Source organism: Mustela lutreola, chromosome X, assembly GCF_030435805.1.
Source record: "Mustela lutreola isolate mMusLut2 chromosome X, mMusLut2.pri, whole genome shotgun sequence".
In the NCBI taxonomy this organism is placed as follows: domain Eukaryota; kingdom Metazoa; phylum Chordata; class Mammalia; order Carnivora; family Mustelidae; genus Mustela; species Mustela lutreola.
This window is the reverse complement of record NC_081308.1, coordinates 116435605-116455439: the sequence shown is the minus strand read 5'-3', so window position 1 is coordinate 116455439 and position 19835 is coordinate 116435605. Positions and strand designations below refer to the sequence as shown.

The following is a 19835-nucleotide window of genomic DNA, read 5'->3' as shown; positions in this document are numbered from 1 at the left end:
TGTCCCCATTTTATTTTATTTTTAAAAAAGATTTTATTTATTTATTTATTTGTCAGAGAGAGAGAGAGTGCGCACACACAGCAGGCAGAGTGGCAGCCAGAGGGAGAAGGAGAAGCAGGCTCCCTGCTGAGTAGGGAGCCCAATGCAGAACTCGATCCCAGGACCCTGGGATCATGGCCTGAGCCAACTTCAGCAGCTTAACCGACTGAGCCACTCAGGCGTCCCTATTATCCCCACTTTAAAGATTAGAAAACTGGGGGCCAGAGAAATTAGGCAACTTATTCAAGTGCATAGAGCTAGTAGTTACCAGAACTGGATTCAAACACGGATAATGAAAGCTCATTCACTTCATCTATCCCTAACCATTCATATTGTTGCCACATTTTTTTGCTCACTCATAATACTATGATAACAACTTTTTTTTTTTTAAGATTTATTTATTTATTTATTTGACAGAGAGAAATCACAAGTAGTCGGAGAGGCAGGCAGAGAGAGAGAGAGAGAGAGAGGGAAGCAGGCTCCCTGCTGAGCAGAGAGCCCGATGTGGGACTCGATCCCAGGACCCTGAGATCATGACCTGAGCCGAAGGCAGCGGCTTAACCCACTGAGCCACCCAGGCGCCCACTATGATAACAACTTTAAAGCTAATCTTTGCACATATCCTTAATGAGTTCTTTAGGAGAAATTCACAGAGATGGAATTTCTGAGTCACAGTGCTATTGATATGCATTGCCAAATCGCATTCCAGAAAGCTTATACAAATTTACTTTCTTTCCTTTTTTTTTTTTAAGATTTATTCATTTATTTATTTGACACAGAGAGAGAGAGAGAGAGGTCACAAGGAGGCAGAGAGGCAGGCAGAGAGAGAGGCAGAAGCAGGCTCGCAGGCTCCCCACTGAGCAGAGAGCCCAATCGATGCGGGGCTCAATCCCAGGACGCTGGGATCATGACCTGAGCCGAAGGCAGAGGTTTAACCCACTGAGCCACCCAGGTGCCCCACAAATCTACTTTCTAGCAGTGTATGAGAATATCAATTTTCTTCTACCTCTCCAACATTAGATATTATTACTAATTAAAAAAAATTGTACAGCCATTCTTAAAGCATGCTAATAAAAATAATCTATTTTCCAAAGCAAGTAGAAAATATTGTGATTTATCCACAGTTTGGGATATTTCCCCCAATGCTTCCCTTTATTAGCATTGATCACTGAGAAGCTGTTATACAGTGACATGCACCAAATCTGAAAAATATAGGTTTTCCCTGGAAAAAAAAAAATCAAATATACACACACACACACACACACACACACACTCACATCTTTCAAACACACAAAATTTTAATAAATCTAAGTCATGCTACTGATGCTCATGATGTTATCATTCAAACCCAGAAGTTCACCATATAAAATGTGAAACATTCTAATTGCAAAGACATGCTAACCTGAACTTCAATATATACATATGCTCTATAAAAAGAAATGATGGTACTTTAGCTATATCATGATGACATGTTATAAAAAACAAAAGAAGAGAATTGCATGGTGTGGCAAACTGTCCCAAACTAACTATGAAAGACTTCCTGGAAGAGATTATCTTTAATTGAAATCTAAGGGATGGGAAGGAACTGGTTAGTTTTAGGTAAAGTTTTAGAATTTCCTATTGGAAAACGTTATCTTGACTCCACTCCAAATCTGCTAGAACTTGTATAGGAATTCAGTAAAGTGTCAGGATATAAAATCAATGCACAGAAATCAGTTGCATTTCTTTACACCAACAACAAGACAGAAGAAGGAGAAATTAAGGAGTCAATCCCATTTACAATAACACCCAAACCCATAGGATACCTAGAATAAACCTAACCAAAGAGGCATAGAATCTATACCCAGAAAACTATAAAGTACTCACAAAGGAAATTGAGGAAGACACAAAGAAATGGAAAAATGTTCCATGCTCATGGATTGGAAGAACAAATATTGTGAAAATGTCTATGCTACCAAAAGCCATCTACACATTTAATGAAATCCCTATCAAAATCCCATCCATTTTTTTTCAAAGAAATGGAACAAATAATCTTAAAATTTATATGGAACCAGAAAAGACCTCGAATAGCCAAAAGAATATTGAAAAAGAAAGCCAAAGTTGGTGGCATCACAATTCTGGACTTCAAGGTCTATTACAAAGCTGTCATCATCAAGACAGTATGGTACTGGCACAAAAACAGACACATAGATCAATGGAACAGAATAGAGAACCCAGAAATAGACCCTCAACTCTATGGTCAACTAATCTTCGACAAAGCAGGAAAGAATGTCCAATGGAAAAAAGACAGCTTCTTCAACAAATGGTGTTGGGAAAATTGGACAGCCACATGCAGAAAAATGAAACTGGACCATTTCCTTACACCACACACAAAAACAGACTCAAAATGGACAAAGGACCTCAATGTGAGACAGGAATCCATCAAAATCCTTGAGGAGACCACATGCAGCAACCTCTTTGACCTAAGCCATAGCAACTTCTTCCTAGGAACATCACCAAAGGCAAGGGAAGCAAGGGCAAAAATGAACTACTGGGAATTCATCAATATCAAAAGCTTTTGCACAGCAAAGGAAACAGTAAACAAAACCAAAAGACAAATGACAGAATGGGAGAAGATATTTGCAAATGACATATCAGATAAAGGGCTAGTATCCAAAATCTATAAATAGCTTAGCAAACTCAACACCCAAAGAACAAATAATCCAATCAAGAAAGGAGCAGAGGACATGAACAGACATTTCTGCAAAGAAGACATCCAGATGGCCAACAGACACATGAAAAAGTGCTCCACATCACTCGGCATCAGGGAAATACAAATCAAAACCACAATGAGATACCACCTCACACCAGTCAGAATGGCTAAAATTAACAAGTCAGGAAATGACAGATGATGGCAAGGATGCAGAGAAAGGGGACCCCTCCTACACTGTTGGTGGGAATGCAAGCTGGTGCAACCACTCTGGAAAACAGCATGGAGGCTCCTCAAAAAGTTGAAAATAGAACTACCCTATGACCCAGCAATTGCACTATTGGGTATTTACCCTAAAGATACAAATGTAGTGATCCAAAAGGGCACATGCACCCTAATGTTTATAGCAGCAATGTCCACAATAACCAAACTATGGAAAGAACCTAGATGTCCATCAACAGATGAATGGATAAAGAAGAAGTGGTATATATATATACATACACACACACACATACATAAAATAAAATACTATGCAGCCATCAAAAGAAATGAAATCTTGTCATTTGTGACAACGTGGATGGAACTAAAGGGTATTATGCTTAGCGAAATAAGTCAATCGGAGAAAGACAACTATCATATGATCTCCCTGATATGAGGAAGTGCAGATGCAACATGGGGGGGTTGTGGGGTAGGAAAAGAATAAATGAAGCAAGATGGGATCTGGAGGGAGACAAACCATAAGAGACTCTTAATCTCACAAAACAAACTGAGGGTGGCCAGGGGGAGGGGGGTAGGGAGAGGGTGGTGGGGTTACGGACATGGGGGAGGGTATGTGCTATGATGAGTGCTGTGAAGTCTGTAAACCTGGCGATTCACAGACCTGTACCCCTGGGGCTAATAATACATTATATGTTTATAAAAATTTTTTAAAAATTATTTTTAAAAAATGTTATCTAGGAAATCCTGAGAGGACTGCCTGACTAAAATTGATGAGATCAACAGGAATGTAGTGTGAAATGTCTGGGGAGGGTAGGATTTGAACTTGAGCTATAGACTCATAAGCCATAAAATGTAGATTAAATATTGAACTTGGCTGATTTTTTAGGAATAACATGGAAAATTAGTTGGAGAAAAGAAGGCTTCTGGAAGACAATCTCCCACAGGTTAAGCACTACAGGTGGTGTTTGCAAGGGAATTACCTTAGATAACTTTTTAAAATATATTTTTTGAAGATTTTATTTCTTTATTTGTCAGAGAGACAGAGACCGCACAAGCAGGAGGAGCAGCAGGCAGAGGCAGAGAGAGAAGCAGGCTCCCGGCTGAGCAAGAGGCCGGATGCAGAACTTGATCCCAAGACCCTGGAGTCACGACCTGAGCCAAAGGCAGACGCTTAACTGACTGAGGCATCCCTAGATAGTTTTTCTACATGAAATCAAGTATTAAAATAGAAAGAAAGCACTTCTGAGACATCAATAAACCTCACTGGTGTCTTTTATGTAAAATTCTCATTGCGCCTGTTTATCACACTCTAGGAGTGGAGAGGAGTTCTTGGGAGGAAGCAAGAGAAACCGCACCAAGGAAGGAGGGCATGGGGCTAGGGAGGAGTGGGGGGCATTGGGGAGTGCGCTGGGTGAAGCAGATTCCCAAGCATTATCCTCACCGAAGGAATTAAGAAGGGAAAGATCAAGCTTAGTTCCATTTAAAGGAGAAACCACAGAAAACTAATACTGTAAAGACCTTAAATTCTTTGAAAACAAGTTTAACTTTACTATGTTTGCTATTTTTAACCCATTCCTTCTGTACTTACTAGAGCTAAAGCACTTAGCAAATCCAGAACAGGAGCTGTACGCTATGTTTCTCAATGCCTCTGTCTAGTTCCTGCAATGACTGACCCTGAACATGAACTGAATGTAGGCCAGCGGGATGGAGCATAAAGCAGGGCCAGGAATGTATCACACACTTACTACTGGGTGGGCTGTAAATTAAGTTTAGTTTGTAGTTGCCACATGAAAAGCAAAACCTAATCAGATAAATATCGGTAGCCATAAAATTAAAATTAAAATTAAAATTAAAGTGTTCAAGAAGAGCACAATCATTTCTGCTAGGAAGAAGAAACATTTCTCCTGCTTTTCTTGGAGTAGGAGGGGGTGGAGATGGAGAAGAGATGTGGCTGCCCCAAATTCAACAGAGGTGCCAGGAAGAGAACTCCTAGTGGAAGAGTGGGGAACAGGCACACCAACCCTGGAGTTCTTAGGAAACACAGAGAAGGGATAGTCAGGGGAAGGCACGGTCCCTACGATCAGAAGAGGACTTTGGGTTTCTGCTCATCAGAAGTGAGGTGGAGTGATTTTTTGAGAGTGTGGAGGGAACTACTGGAGCTTAATTAAGAAAATAATTGTGAGGGCGCCTGGGTGGCTCAGTGGGTTAAGCCGCTGCCTTCGGCTCAGGTCATGATCTCAGGGTCCTGGGATCGAGTCCCGCATCGGGCTTTCTGCTCAGCAGGGAGCCTGCTTCCCTCTCTCTCTCTCTATGCCTGCCTCTCCATCTACTTGTGATTTCTCTCTGTCAAATTAAAAAAAAAAAAAAAAAAAGAAAATAATTGTGAGAGAGCAGATTTTTACAAGGACTGGAAATGTGCATCTTTATCTGCATGTTAAATGGCTCCCGTGGTTCTTCAATGACCTCTACCACTGCATTTTTTTTTTCTAAAACACTTTTACCCATATTGAAATACACGAAAAGCAGTCCTGATTTTTTTAAAAAATTGTGATAAAATACACATAAAATTTGCCATATTAACCATCTTAAGTGTACAGTTCAGTAGTGTTAAGTATATTCATACTGCCGTGCAACCAATCTCCAGAACTCTTTTCATCTTGCAAAACCAAAATCCTATACCCATTAAATCACTCTCATACCACCCCTAGTCCCAGCCTCTGGCAACCACCATTCTACTTGCTGTCTCTATGAACTCTGGGTTCCTGCGGCACCAATTTTAAGGACAGTCTAGTATGGGGAAAGCACCCTTACACTTAGGATTCATGTTATTACTCAACCGTATGTGCATTTTTTCCAAAACAATTTCTATTTTGTAATGGGATATATCGGGATTTTGTTACTTCTGCTGAAAGCACTCTAATTACCATGTCATTCTCACAGACAATTCAGCTTATTTATCCCGAAAGCAAGTAACAACCTACGTAAGTTTTAGAATAATAACGAAGTGATATTTCAAACAAAATAAAAGCCTAAGGGGTGCCTGGGTGGCTCAGTAATTAAGCTTCTGCCTTTGGCTCAGGTTGTGATCCCAGGGTCCTGGGATCGAGCCCTGCATCAGGCTCCCTGCTAGGCGAGAAGCCTGCTCTCCCTCTCCCACTCTCTCTGTTTGTGTCCCTCACTTGCTGTGTCTCTCACTGTGAAATAAATAAATGAAATCTTTAAAAGAAAAAAAAGCTTATGCATTACACTGTTACAGCAAGCTAAACCATTAAATCTTGAAACTCCCATCATCAAGTCAGTGTGAATGACATCAGTTCTGCCAAACACAACCGTTCTGCAAGATGGTTTTTTTGAAACATGTCTTATATTAAATTGAACCTTATGCCAATTAAGAGCCTAGAATTCCTAAGGAAAATTATGCATTTAAAAAATTGTCAGGTACATGTTTGCGCTCTATATGTACTATTGCTAATTAAACATCTAGTACTTATTGAGTACTTAGTATGTGTCAATACAGTGCTGAGTGCCTTATGCTGATTTTTTATATGCTGTAAGCATTTTTAAATTTTTTTTTGTAAGAGCGAGAGCATATGAGCAGGAAGAGGGAGAGGGAGAAGGAGGCACTCTGATAAGCAGGGAGCTCAATGCTGGGCTTGATCCCAGGACCCTGGCATTACGACCCGAGTTGAAGGCAGATGCTCAACCAACTGAGCCACCCAAGCGTCCTGCATTTTTTTTTTCTCTAGACTATCGTAAGATACACATAACATAAAATGTACCATGTTAACCATGTTTAAATGCACCAGTGCAGTGGTGTCAAGTATATTCACACTGTTGTGCTATGTGCTCTTCAGTTTTTCTCTTTTTCTTCCAGTTTTTTTGAGATATTTTACACTGATTAATGTACTCACATTCCCATCTTGCAGAAGAGGAAATTAAGGCATAGAAAGGGTAATGTGCAAGTGAATAACCAAGCTGGTCTGTATGATGCCACTTAGAGGCCCCCACTTCTCAGGCATTCTTCAGCCCAATCCAATCCGGCTTCATCTCACCCCACCCCTCTCTCCAAAGAACTTGTTTTTGAATATAAGAAATTCATTAGTAATCTCCATTTGGGTAACTCAAGGGACATATTTCGGTTTTTATCATGTTTGACCACTTGATAGCATACGACTTAACATTTTCCTTGTATTTTCATGGTATTACTAGTGATCTTTAAAGCCATTTCCTGTAGCCTCTTTTTTTTTCCTTTTTTACTCTCTCCATAAATCATATTATTCATTCCCATAGCTTTAAATAAGGATCTACTGATGATGCCTAAATGTATGTCTCTAGCCCAGACCGTTATTCTGAACTTCAAACTAGTATAACTAACATGTCTACCTAGAGATCTCAGAGAACTTCAAACTGAACATGTCCAACACTAAATTTATCTTCCCCTCTAAATCCACTCTTTTGGCAAAGTTACCCCTCTTCTGTGGCCTCGCCAGACCCATCAGTTGCCCAAGTCAGAGGCCTAGTAGTCATCTTTGCCACCACCACGGCCCACCCTCCATCCAGTCTACCAGCAATTGATTCTACCTTTCAAATATCTCATGAATCTCCCACTCTTCTCCATGTCCACGGCCATAACAATAGCCTGGGTCACTGTACTTGCCTCCTCTGAGATCATCTCCTATCTCCTTTTGCCCAGTTCCAATCTACTTACCCCTTTGCAGCCAGAATAATCTTTTGAAGATGAAAATGCGGTCATGTCAATCACAGACTTGGAACTCTTCAATGGCATTGTATTGACCTTAGGAGGACAAAGCGAAAAATCTTTAGCATGACTTGGAAGGCCCTACAAGATCTTATACTAATCCCCATCTCCAGTCTCATCTCTCACCACTTCATCTCTACTTCCACACTGGCTAGAATGCACTTCTTTGAAATTCTCTACACACTCTATTCTCAATGTACTATACTCTCTTCTGTTTCTAGGCCTTCACACATGCCAACTTTTTAAAAATATCTTGTCTGTCCCTATGACCCACATCCCAAGCTAGTGAACTCCTACATATCAGTAAGATCTCAACTAAGGGAGGTCATTTCCTACCTATGCCTCTCATACTAGGTTAGATCTCTCTGGCAACTAGATTAGGGCCCAATACATAGGAGATTGCTTTAAAAAAATTGTTGAATTGGCTGAGTAGAAAAGAAGAATGACTAGGTATGGAGATCTTTGATAGACAAGCAAGTGCTCAATAAATACCATTAAATGAATGAGTAAATGAATAAGTAAATAGAAGGAAGATCTGTTTAATGAACAATTCTAACTTTTTCCCAGAATAATATTGCCTTTGTGGAAATAATATTGGATACCATTCTACAAAGAAGAAAATATCCAGTTTCTTTTTTAAATAAAATTTTAAAAGGTTTATTTATTTTAGAGAGAGAAGGAGGGCACGTGTGAGTGTGGAGGAGGGGCAGAGAGAGAGGCAGAGAAAGTTTCAAGCTGACTCCATGCTGAGCACAGAGCCTAGCGTGGGGCTCAATCTCACCATCCATAAGATCGCAACATGAGCTGAAACCGAGTCAGATGCTTAACTGACTACACCACCCAGGCACCCTGGAAAATATCCAGTTTCGAGATTAGGAGGCAATATTTTAAAATGGGTTCCAAGCTATAATATTTCACTAAAAATTCATGTAAGAGAAATCTATGAACAATTATATGTCAACAAATTAGATAATTTAGAAGAAATGGACAAACTCCTAAAAAAACACACAAATTACCAAAATGACTTAAGAGAAAGGAGATTTTTCAACAGATCTGTAAACAAGTACAGAGATAGAATTTGTTTCAAAATGCCCCCAACAAAGAAAAGTCTAGGGCCGTATGTATATGGCTTCACTGGTGAATTTCACCAAACATTTGAAGAAGAATCAATACCAATCCTACTCAAACTCTTCCAAAAACAGAAGAGGAACATTTCCTAACACATTCTATGAGATTAGCATTACCCTGATACCAAAGCCAGCAAAGATATTATAAGAAAAGAAAACTATGGACAAATGTCCCTTATGAATACATATGGAAAAATTCTCAACAAAATAATGGCAAGCCCAATCTAACAGTATATTAAAAGGATTATACAACAGAACCAAGTGGGATTGATCTCAGGAATGCAAAGGTGGTTCAAAATAAGAAAATCAATGTAATGCATCATATTAACAGAGCAGAGGGGAAAATAACACATTATCATCTCGACAGATGCAGAAAGTATTTGAAACAATTCAACAAGCTTTCATGATAAAAATAGTAAGTAGGAATGGAAAGGTATTTCCCTAACACAATAAAGGGCATTTGACAAAACCTATAGCTAATATCATACGCAAAGTTAAAAGACTGAAAGCTTTCCACCTAGGGAACAAGACAAGGATGTGTTCTTTTTTTTTTTTTTTTTTTTTTTTTCTTTTTTTGAGGGGAGGATGAGGGAAGGACAGAGAGAGAAGTTCAAGCAGGCTCCATGCCCAGCACAGAGCGACATGGGGCTGGATCTCACGACCCTGAGATCATGACCTGAGCCAAAATCAAGGATCGGATGCTCAACAGACCAAGCCACCCAGGCACTCCAGGATGTCTGCTTTTTGAAAGAAAAGAGGGGTGGTCACTGAACATTGTAAATGCGCTAAATGCCCCTGAATCGTACACTTCAAAATACTTAGCTGTATCTTAAATGAATTTCACATTAATAAGAAGATTCACATAGTGAATCATTTGTTCGTTTTGGTTTACTGATCTACAAGCATATTTCGTATGTTTACAAGATAATTAGTAGATAAGAGCTATAATTTAGAGATTACATTATAACACCATGAAAAACAAACCTTATTTTCAATTCAAGATAAATGAGAGATAAAAGTTGAAGTAAAAGCCTAAAAACTACTCTTAGGAGAGCTTGCAAATTTTCCTCTCAAAATTAGAATGTTCTTTTAAAAATTGGAAGCCAGATGGTCTTATACATAATAACAAATCTCAATGTTAAATCCAGATGGGATTTAAAAGTTAATTCTGCCACAGCTGCAGCAAAGTAATCATAACTGTAGTTAACATATTTATTTTTCTTTCAGTGACGTTTAGATCCCTGTTGCTCAAACTGGGAACTTGTTGGAAATGCAAATTCTCAGGCCCCGCCCCAGACCCCCAGAACCAGAAACTCTGGGGTCGAGGGCCAGCAGTCTATTTTAACAAGCCTTCCAGGTGCATCCTCAAGTATGAGGACCACTAGTTAAGACCAGTAGCACAAGTCTTGGCCAGTGAAGCTGCTACAAGCATTTTCTTACCAGACAATGTTGTGTCATAAGCGTTGGGTCATTTCTTGGAGTTACCATGTCAGCTTGGAACACCTGTGAGTTATCACTACAAAGAAAAAGAAAGCATTTGAAATCCATTACAAAAAAATTTTTTTTAAGAAATAAGATTTCAAATACTTAAACAGCAATGCCGTTAATGTAAATGGGTTCTTTGTGGAGACAGCTGTGCAGATGGAGAAATTAGAACGCGCATGCATGCACACACGCACGAGTGCACACACGCACACCCACACACACGTGCACACACAAAGCCTTAGTTGGCTGAGCCTAAACAAATCTCCGTGTAAGGAAAGGAATTCTCAAGCATGCCACTTTACCGCTAATCATGCTACCAAGAAGAAGTATAATTTATCGTAACCTTGGAAATGCATCATTTTCTGTATAAACCTGTAACTGATTTAAATTTATGATTGAAGCTACAATGTGCAGTCCCAATTCCCTCTCAACTCTGAAGTTTTCACATGAACAAGAGGGATAATCAGCAGCAGGGGTCACCAGAACGGAGATTTTTACAGATATGTTTTGTTTGATCTCTTCGGTATTAAAATGTTTTTAAGTTCATTGCACACACTCGAAATGCTGAGAGGTTTCCCACAGATAATCCAGATTCCAGATTTCTAGCTTCTGTTGAGAATTTGCAAGCTGTGTCCACACTGGGCCACATTCCCACATGGCAACAACAGACGGGAGCTAAGCAACTGTCGCCTGCTGAAGCAGAGTCTGGTCTTCCTCAGCTTCCGATGGTGCCTCGGCCCTATTTGAGTTTGGGACCCTGAAGAAGTCTTTTCCTTTTTATGTCTTGTTTTTGTTTTAACTTTTTATTTTGAAGTTTAAGATACACAAGACATTGCAAAAATACAGAGTTCCCATGTAGTTTTCATCCAGGTTTCCCTGATGACGGTAAGAAGACAGTGTTAACACTTCCTTTTTTTTTTTTTTTTTTTTTTGCCATATCCAATCAGGTGCTAGGTCTCTCTTATAGCTATCTTTTAATTTATTTTATTTTTAATATATTTATTTATTATTCATATTTTTATTATTTATTAGATTTTATTTATTTGACACAGAGAGACAGCCAGAGAGGGAACACAAGCAGCGGGAGTGGGAGAGGGAAAAGCAGGTTTCCCGCTGAGCAGGGAGCCCAACTCAGGGCTCATCTCAGGACCCTGGGATCATGACCTGAGCGGATGGCAGACGATTAATGACTGAGCCACCCAGGTGCCCCTCTTACAGCCATCTTATCCTTTACAGGCTCCTTGCCAAAAACCAATTCCAAGCCTTTTTACCTTCCTACAGACTCTGCAATAGTCTGATTTGTCCCTTCATCTCGGTTTTGTCCCTATGGCAATCTACCTGCTCACAACTTTCAGTAAATCTTTATCATGAGCTGAGTTCCATTCTTTACTACAACATCCAAAGCCCACCACCATTTAGCTCTAGACTTTTGGATTTCGTGGACTAGAAAAATTTCAAAACAAAATCTTGGCACAAACATAGAGTTGCTAACTATCTTTCTTTTGCCAGTAAGGTCATTAAAACAAAAATCCTACCATCTACCAACACCATTGTTTCATTTATGAAAGGACAATTTGGTATTAAAAAAATTATAACTGACAATCTCAGGATAAAGTACAGTCCTGCCCAGGAAAGGACAATTGGCCAATTATATCACAACATATTTAAGTACTCTGCTCTTAACTTTAAAAAAAAATATAGGTGGTGAAAAATTCACTCGGGGTCAGCACTGGTCAGCAGATGAATGTCTGGGAGCCAGTGATCCAGGCAGAGTTGACCAGCTCTCTGGAATACATCTGTTTTTCTGTCTGCAAGCTTATTCCATACACTCGGAATGCTGTCTGAGCTATCTAGCTCCCCTCTCCCCATCTGCCTCCTATCAATCCTTCAGCACCCATCTCATGCTTCTTCTCCAAGAACATTCTCCTTATTCCTCACCAATCCTGCTGTCATTTCTCACTCCGTTCTTCGAATCTCCCTAGCACTTTCTTTCTGTCCCTAAGCCTAGATCTTACTCTATCATATATTTAAGTCCTTTGATTACTTATTTGCCCTACTAAGTTAAAAGCTTACTGAGTCGAGATACAACTTTGCAGCATGGTCATTTGTATGTAACAGGCAGTTATTCAGTATTTTATGAGCACATAGGTGTATATATGGGTCTAAGTTTTACTTCATTTTCCAGTCATTTTCTCCTATAAGAACAGGAATGGATTCTAGCAGTCATTTATGAGAGCTGGAGGGACACTAATGAGTTACATATTTCCATTTTTTTGTATGTTGTGGGGGGAATTCTTAAGGCTGGCACAATTATATTCTCCACTAAAATTTTGTCTGTCGATTTTAACAGGACTATAACTGAAAAAAATCATTGATGAAGTATATATTTCAATTGGTAGGTGTCATTCAACATGAATTCCTAAAATCCTAGTGATATCTACAACTGAGTTAAGTGCTACAGCTTAGAAAAAGTGAAGGCACTATAACTAGACACATGTTCAAGGCTCCACATCAAATGATCAATAAGCAGCTCTAAATATCTAAACTGTAATATGTTTATGTCAGTTATATTGACAAAGCAACCATTCTCTATGGCCACTATTCTCTTTCCAGGTTTGTAAGAATTTAATAAAACAGATGGTCAGCAAACTTCTGCAAAGGGCCAGATAGTAAATATTTGAGGCTTTGTTGGATATCCAGTCTCTGTGCCAACTACTAAAGTCTGTCACTATAGTGGGAAAGTGGCCCTGGACAATAAGAAGCAAATGGGCAAGGCCATGTTCCAGTAAAACTTTATTTACAAAATCAAGTTGCAGGATGGATTCGACCCACACGTAGTTGTTTCACTTTCAAACAGTAAATGCAGGGTCAGGCTAGAGGTATTTATGGAGGGGGGAAGACACTGGCAGAAATCCTAGAACTTGCTCTAATCCTCCTAAGAGCCAGAGAAACGAGACAAAAAACAAACCTACTACCTTTAAACAAAGTTATTGACACCAGTAGTGAAGTCAGGTAAGTAGAGGGCTAAAGAGGATAAAGAACCAAGAGGTTCAAAACTTTTGACATTGGTTATTTTTATTAATACAAGATGTACACAAAACAGTGCAAGAACTTCTTTAAAAACAGCAATACTTGTATTAAAGAGTTAATATTTAAGGAACAAATTCTCCAAATTCTGGCACGAGAGATTGTATGTATATACAGGAAGCATGAAGCAAAACTGGAAAATTACTTGAAAGAAGTGCAACAATTATTTAGTGAGCAGTGAAAGAAACAAAGCAACAAGTACCGGAGGCTCTGTTAAGTGAAAGTGAGGGAAGTGAGCAATGTGCCTAAGTAACCGGAAGGAATGGCGGTAAACATGAATTCAACCGAGATGAGACGGTGTGTGATTCTACTCTAGATTGTTCTTGCTTTCCTGACCACACCCTAAACTGGCCACAACCGCACAAAATCTGCCCTCAGGAGATCATTTGGCCAAGTTCCCTGACCTCAGGCATGTCATGTATCATCTTTATGCTACCTCCTTTTGACAACTGGTCCACCTTGCAGTTTCTTGACCTTGAACTCCTACTAACTAGGTATATATGCAATTGCCTCTTACCTTTCTGTGCCAATTTTGCTTCATCCATCAGGAGCGGAAGCTACATAATTTGACACTGTAACTATGCTCTAATATGATTTTTAAAAATTTAAGTCCTTTGCAGAACAAAACAAAGCATGAAGGGATAACTGCCATCATTCTGTTTCTTGTTTGCAGCTTTTTTTTTTTTTTTCATTTCATAAAGGCTTCCAATAAAACCAACATTCTCCCCCAAGTACTTTCTTCTAGCAGAGCAGGTTCATAACAATTCATGTTTTCATACAACAGGATTAGAGTCAATCCTGGATTTATAGAATGTTCTTGTTTTCAGCCCAACATGCACAGCTGTGGCCCCTTTATTTCTCTATTTTAAAATATCATGTATTTTTTTTTTTTGCTTAATCTTACTTTGCTTTTCCTTTTATACAGTATATTCTTCTTTATCTCAAATGACCAGAAAGCTGCATTTGGTTAGTTAGTAAGCTTAGAAGCTGACAAGCACCTGGGTGGCCGTTTGTTAAGCGTCTGACTCTTGGTTTCGGCTCAGGTCATGGGATCAAGCCCTGTGTCGGGCTCCATGCTCAGCACAGAATCTGCTTGAGTTTCTCTCTCCTTCTCCCTCTGCTCCTCCCCCCAAACTTGCACTCTCTCTAAAATAAACAAATCTTTTTTAAAAAGCTTAGAAGCTGATTAGTAGTGGACAAATCACTAGCTTAGGAATCAGGAGGTACAGGTTCCTTGTACTGACTCTGTTACTTGTCATTTTAGAGACTTATGGGCCTCAGTTTCCTCATATGTTAAATAAGGAGGGTAGGTCTGGTATCCAAGTTCACTTCTGACAGTTGTGATTTGTACCTATCAATTAGAAAGATGCTAGAAAAGGGAGGAGCAAAGTTACTAACACAGGGATTGAGTGAATTTTTCAAACACTTTTACAATACTGATAAAACTTTATGATACTGCGATGTGAGATCCAAAATCTTACTTTCAAATTCTGTTTTAAGAAATTATAAGCACATGTCATGCCAGACTTTTGGGTATGTGCAGGAAATCGTTAACCATCAGTTAGAATGGTGTTTCTAAATCTTACGCTTTTCATTATCAGCATTCTAAGGAGCTGTTTTTGACACCACCCCCCCCATTACTCCCTCTTGAAAATTTTCACGATATTTTTGTATTTATAGCTGTGGCTCATACATAAAAAGAGCAAGATTTTTTTTTTTCACATATCCCCAAGAACCAAGTTGGGGGCAGTATTGGCCATTGAGAATGCAAAATTTAGGAGATCAAGTTTCTGTGGTACCTAAACTTTTTGTTCAAATAAAAACTGGGTGTAAAACAGGTCCAAGCTAAAAAAAAAAAGTCCAAGCTTTTTCGCTTGTCAACCATTTTCATTTGCTGGAGGTGAAGGTCAGAGGTGACAAAGCAGCTGAGAGAATGACAGAAAATTACAGTCATCACAGAAGATCTCGAGGCGAGGGTGGGGAATGCTCAGCTTCTTCAAAGGAGTGGGTAAGAGGTGGGGTGAAGTTAGAAAAGTGGTGCTCCACACCAATAGGTTGCTGCTTTTGGGTCCTGGTGGACTGTCAGAAGAGGACGTCCAGGTTCACATGTGTGTCAGCCTCAGGGTAGGTGTGCGCTCTCCCTTCAGCCAGCCCATCCCACTCCCCCCAAAGCTGAGGGTGAGATCTTCGGCGAGCAGGAACAAGAGAGATACCTGTAGAACCCCGAGGGAGAAACGCATGGGAATGCTTTATCTGAAGTCTCTTTCCCCACCTCCTGCCACCCACCCCCTGCTTGCTCACCCAAGCCCACTGATCAAAGGGGCGCTGTTGGATCTTCTCAGCATGTCATCTTTGGTGGCTGAACTCGACAGCAGCTCCAAGTCTAGTTCCATTTTCTCTTGTGCCATGTCCGCGTCGAGGAAGAAACCACTGCTTGGTTGGAAGTTCTCAAGGTTTTCTGGCTCCCATTCACACAAGGACAAGTCAGCTGGGTGAGGAGTTGTGGACAGACAGGAAAGGGCGGAAAAGAGAAGAAAGGAGGAACCTCTTAGACGTGTGAGGCGCTCATTTTTGCAGTCCTACCTACCATCCCTAATACCAGTGGGCACAAAGTAGGGGGCAGGACTGGCTCAGAACCTCCTACCCCCCAACCTCGGGGTCCCTAACGCTGAGAAGATCCTCCACTTCAAAGTCCATAATGAAAATGAGGAATTTATCTTAGTCACCCCCGCGAATCGTTCTTTATTTCTCTCAGCAGAGGAAACCCCAAGTAAGGCTTTCCGGCCAAAACAAAAACTACAACCTGTCGCCTTAGAGAATCCGTCTGGTGCCGCCCCACTGCGCCTGCGCCCCGTGCCCGGTCCGCTGACGCATGCTTATTACGCAAGCAATGAGAGTCAATGAGGGCGCCTTTGTCGGCCTCACCCGGGGCGCACGCGCAGTCTTAGGCGCCGCCTTTTTACCCCAAGCCCAGTCTTCTGTTTATTCCTAGTGGAGATTCACCGTGGTTGTTCCTTTGCTGCAGTGTGAATCCTGGGATCATTTCACTGACCGTTATTCAGGGAAGAAAGGGTGGGGAGGAGTAAGCTGTATGGGAGCGCTGTCCTTCCTGCGCTATGTCTAATACTCAGTCTACCCAGTTTTGATTGGCCCATTATCCTCTTGTAACTGAGGCTGATAAGCTTGTGAAATCCCATGACGAATTTTTCCATTCTGTTATAGCCAACACTACACAATTGTCATTTTAAAAATGCTCTACGTCTGGGGAGAAAAAGCAATCCAACCCAAGCCCTGCCACCTGCTCCTAAAGTGCCCCGGTAGGGCGCCAACCCGATTGAACCAATTGTGCGGACGAATCATTGTTTTACATGTGATCTCATTGTCTGGTTTTAAACCATAATCGTAAGTGTATTTTTACACTAACTAAAATTTAGCTTCTCAAAGCTATTCATCTAAGAACATGCTTTGAGTTAGAGAAGCTTATTTACTTAAAACAAATAACTCAGAATTTAGTACCGTCCAAATCAGGGTTTCCATTTAATAATGCTGTCATGGCTCAAACATTGTAAGAATTGCTCTTTTAGAATTTTTCACCACCAGTTAGTGAGCCACAATGAGTACTGAAATCTGAACTGCATGCTAATAATTTTGTAAAACCATACCTTTTAAAAAGGAACCATTTGGAAGACTGGCACAGAAGGCAAGTGTAACTACTGAAATGAGAGTTATTAATTAAAGTAATCATTACGTGGCATAGCACTTTGCAGTTTAAAAAATGTCTTCACATATTTATCTCAATTGGTTCAATCATGAACCCTGCTCAGCTAATCAGTGGTGAACTTAAAATAATGGGATTATCTTGAAACAGTTCAAGACAAGTTATGACATGAATGATCATAATCATTCCTCATTCATTCTGAGAATAGGATAAGAAAAGCTTAATTATATTAGGCAGAATTGGGTTATCTAAATTCTAGACATGAGGACGATTTGGAGTCTCCTTTCCTGATGTAAGACAGGTTAACAATAGCTACCATTTTTCATACACTTAATTATATGCCAGGCACTGTCCTAAGCACTTTAAATATGTGATTACATTTAATTCTTACAATAACTCTGTGAGGTGGTCACCATCACAATGCCTGTTTTGCAAAGGAGGAAACTGAAGCCCAGAAGGGTTACCCAAGTTATAACTGCTAAGCAGCAAAGCCAAGTTTCCCCTGCCCTCCTGTTTAAGTGAAAAAACAGATGAGGTGCCTCTGGATATTTCTCTGGATACTATTTCTGTACTCATAAACACTTTGATAAATATTTATTAGATTAATTTATGAATAAACGCAGGTTTAAATAACCTGACATTCACAGCTATTGTGTAAAGCAGGCAAGTCATTTCTGTTTCACAGCTGATAAAATTCTAGAGAGATTAATGGCATGTAATTAGGTAGCAGTAGAATCTGAGCTGATACAAAGATCTGATCTGTTAAAGTTCCCAGGGTACCTGGAAAAGTTACAAAAGATGACAGTTAAAGCTGAGTAAAGGCAGGGTGAAGGTAGAAGGCTGTGGTAAAATACAGAACAGAGGTCAAAGCCAAACTGAATAGCAGAAAAATGGTGGGTCCACCAGAAAACAAGTAAATCTTCCCTCCATTCTACTGCTCATTTTACTTTTCAAAGAGTTTGTTAATATTCGTGGCAAGTAATAAGGTTTAATGGATATATTTTGAACGGATAGACAATCTCATCATGCCTATGCATCACAAATATTAATTTTTAAAAATATAAGTACAAGAACACTAAGAAAATAGATAATAAAATGACAAGGAAATAGCAACGGAGAGACTTTCAAGAAAAGAGGTCATAATATGAAATGCCTACATGCTTGAGATGGCAAGAAGTATTCAGCTATTATCAAAGAGGAGGAATTCTCTAACTAAAGTGTAGCCGAATGCCAGGAATCCGTAGTATGTATACAAATTAGAATGTCTAAAGGAACAAGTACTGGAAAAACAATTCTATATACTACAGTGGCAAACAACATTTAAAGAAATTATTTTTACTTCTCCCCCTCTCTCTTCATGCATTATTATACTAACCGAGCTCTGTGTCATGATCATTTCCTGCTGTTCCATAGCAATATTCCATGATCTTAGGTGGCTGGTTTACTTAGATCTATACTTTGCTGCTTATGCTGCTCCTGTCTTTGCTTGTCCCAGTCTGCTGACATTTGCACCAGGCCTCTTACTTATGAAAGGTGTCCCACAAATATGTCATAATCTGTTGTTTAGTTTGTCAGTGGTCATGGCAACTTTTAAGCAACTGGTTAACCTTTAGTTATCATAAGAGCAAGTCAAAGACAAGTTGAACCCAAGCCCACAAAACACAAATACCCCAAACCTCCCAATGATTTACATGAAGGGTAAAAGAAACTAGGTAGGCAAGAATGATATGAATAGAATCTGGAAATAATGGCCAAAATAGCATCCATCTTCTCACATGTCCTTGAGTTTCTCCTAATTGTTAAGCTTCCCAAGAGTTAGGGATTATTTTTTTAAAGATTTAATTTATTTATTTGAGAGAGAACATACATGAGAGAGAGCATGAGTAGGGGAGAGGGGCAGAGAGAGAGGGGGAAGAAGACTCCCAGATGAGCAGGGAGCCTGATGCGATGCAGGGCTTGATTTCAGGACCCTGGGATCAGGACCTGAGCCAAAGGCAGGTGCTTAACCAACTGAGCTACCTAGGCACTCCTGTAAGTTAGGGATTCTACTAAATTGTTTGACTCTTCAGAGTTAGGAACTCTGCATGTGGGCAACAGATGATTATTTACTAGCTATTGTGAACAATAGAATGTACTACATTTTTTTGAGCAGATGAGGAGGTTGCTGAGATCTTGAGATAAAAAGAGCTACATAAATTGATCAAAACACCGCTTGCTTTTCTAATTCAGTTGACAGAAAAATATAGGCAATCTAAAGGAAACGATCCAAAAACTCTTAAAAACTCTGTATTATAGGCAGCAAATATTAACACCGAAGAATAAAATGATTAGGCTTGGCAAGTTTAATACGGGACAACTAAGTTGAAGAGGCAGGAAAAACTCTTTTTGTTAAATTTTGAAACCAATTCTATAACTATTAAATTTTCTACATTTCTCCGTATGTATGATTAACACAATATAATACCATCTTTATCCCAGGGCCATTCAAGTAGTGAAGATTATATTTCTAAAGCTCTTAGAATGGACCCTAGCACACAGTAACTGCTATGTGGGTGTTTGTTAAATAAAATAAATTTAATTCCAGGCCTCACACATACTGAATGGCTATTGTTAGGGTCTCCGTAAATCCTGGAAAGGAAAAAAAAAATGGCTCTGTTCCTTGTTCTTCAGGACGTTTCCTAATATTGTTGAAGCTAACAGTGCTTGTAAAAT

At 39.7% G+C, this 19835-nt stretch overlaps 1 protein-coding gene across 6 annotated transcripts in view; it reads right to left on the bottom strand.

Annotated features, from left to right (window-relative positions):
- The window catches only part of LOC131821571 (P2R1A-PPP2R2A-interacting phosphatase regulator 1-like), a 71107-nt gene extending 52505 nt beyond the window's left edge, over window positions 1–18602 (bottom strand). For 4 of the 6 annotated variants that reach the window (XR_009349946.1, XM_059157770.1, XM_059157771.1 and 1 more), the window contains exons 1-4: window positions 18499–18602; window positions 15707–15893; window positions 10274–10349; window positions 7656–7742 (exon numbers count right to left, since the gene is read on the bottom strand). Coding sequence is in view for 5 of the 6 variants with exons in the window: in XM_059157770.1 (XP_059013753.1) it covers window positions 7656–7742; window positions 10274–10349; window positions 15707–15893; window positions 18499–18547 (399 nt within the window). In the remaining variant the exon portion in view is untranslated. Of the gene's footprint in view, window positions 1–7655; window positions 7743–10273; window positions 10350–15706; window positions 15894–16090; window positions 16271–18498 lie in introns of those variants that run through there. The other 2 variants (XM_059157768.1, XM_059157769.1) reach the window with 2 other exon arrangements.
- Window positions 18603–19835: the final 1233 nt, after the last annotated feature.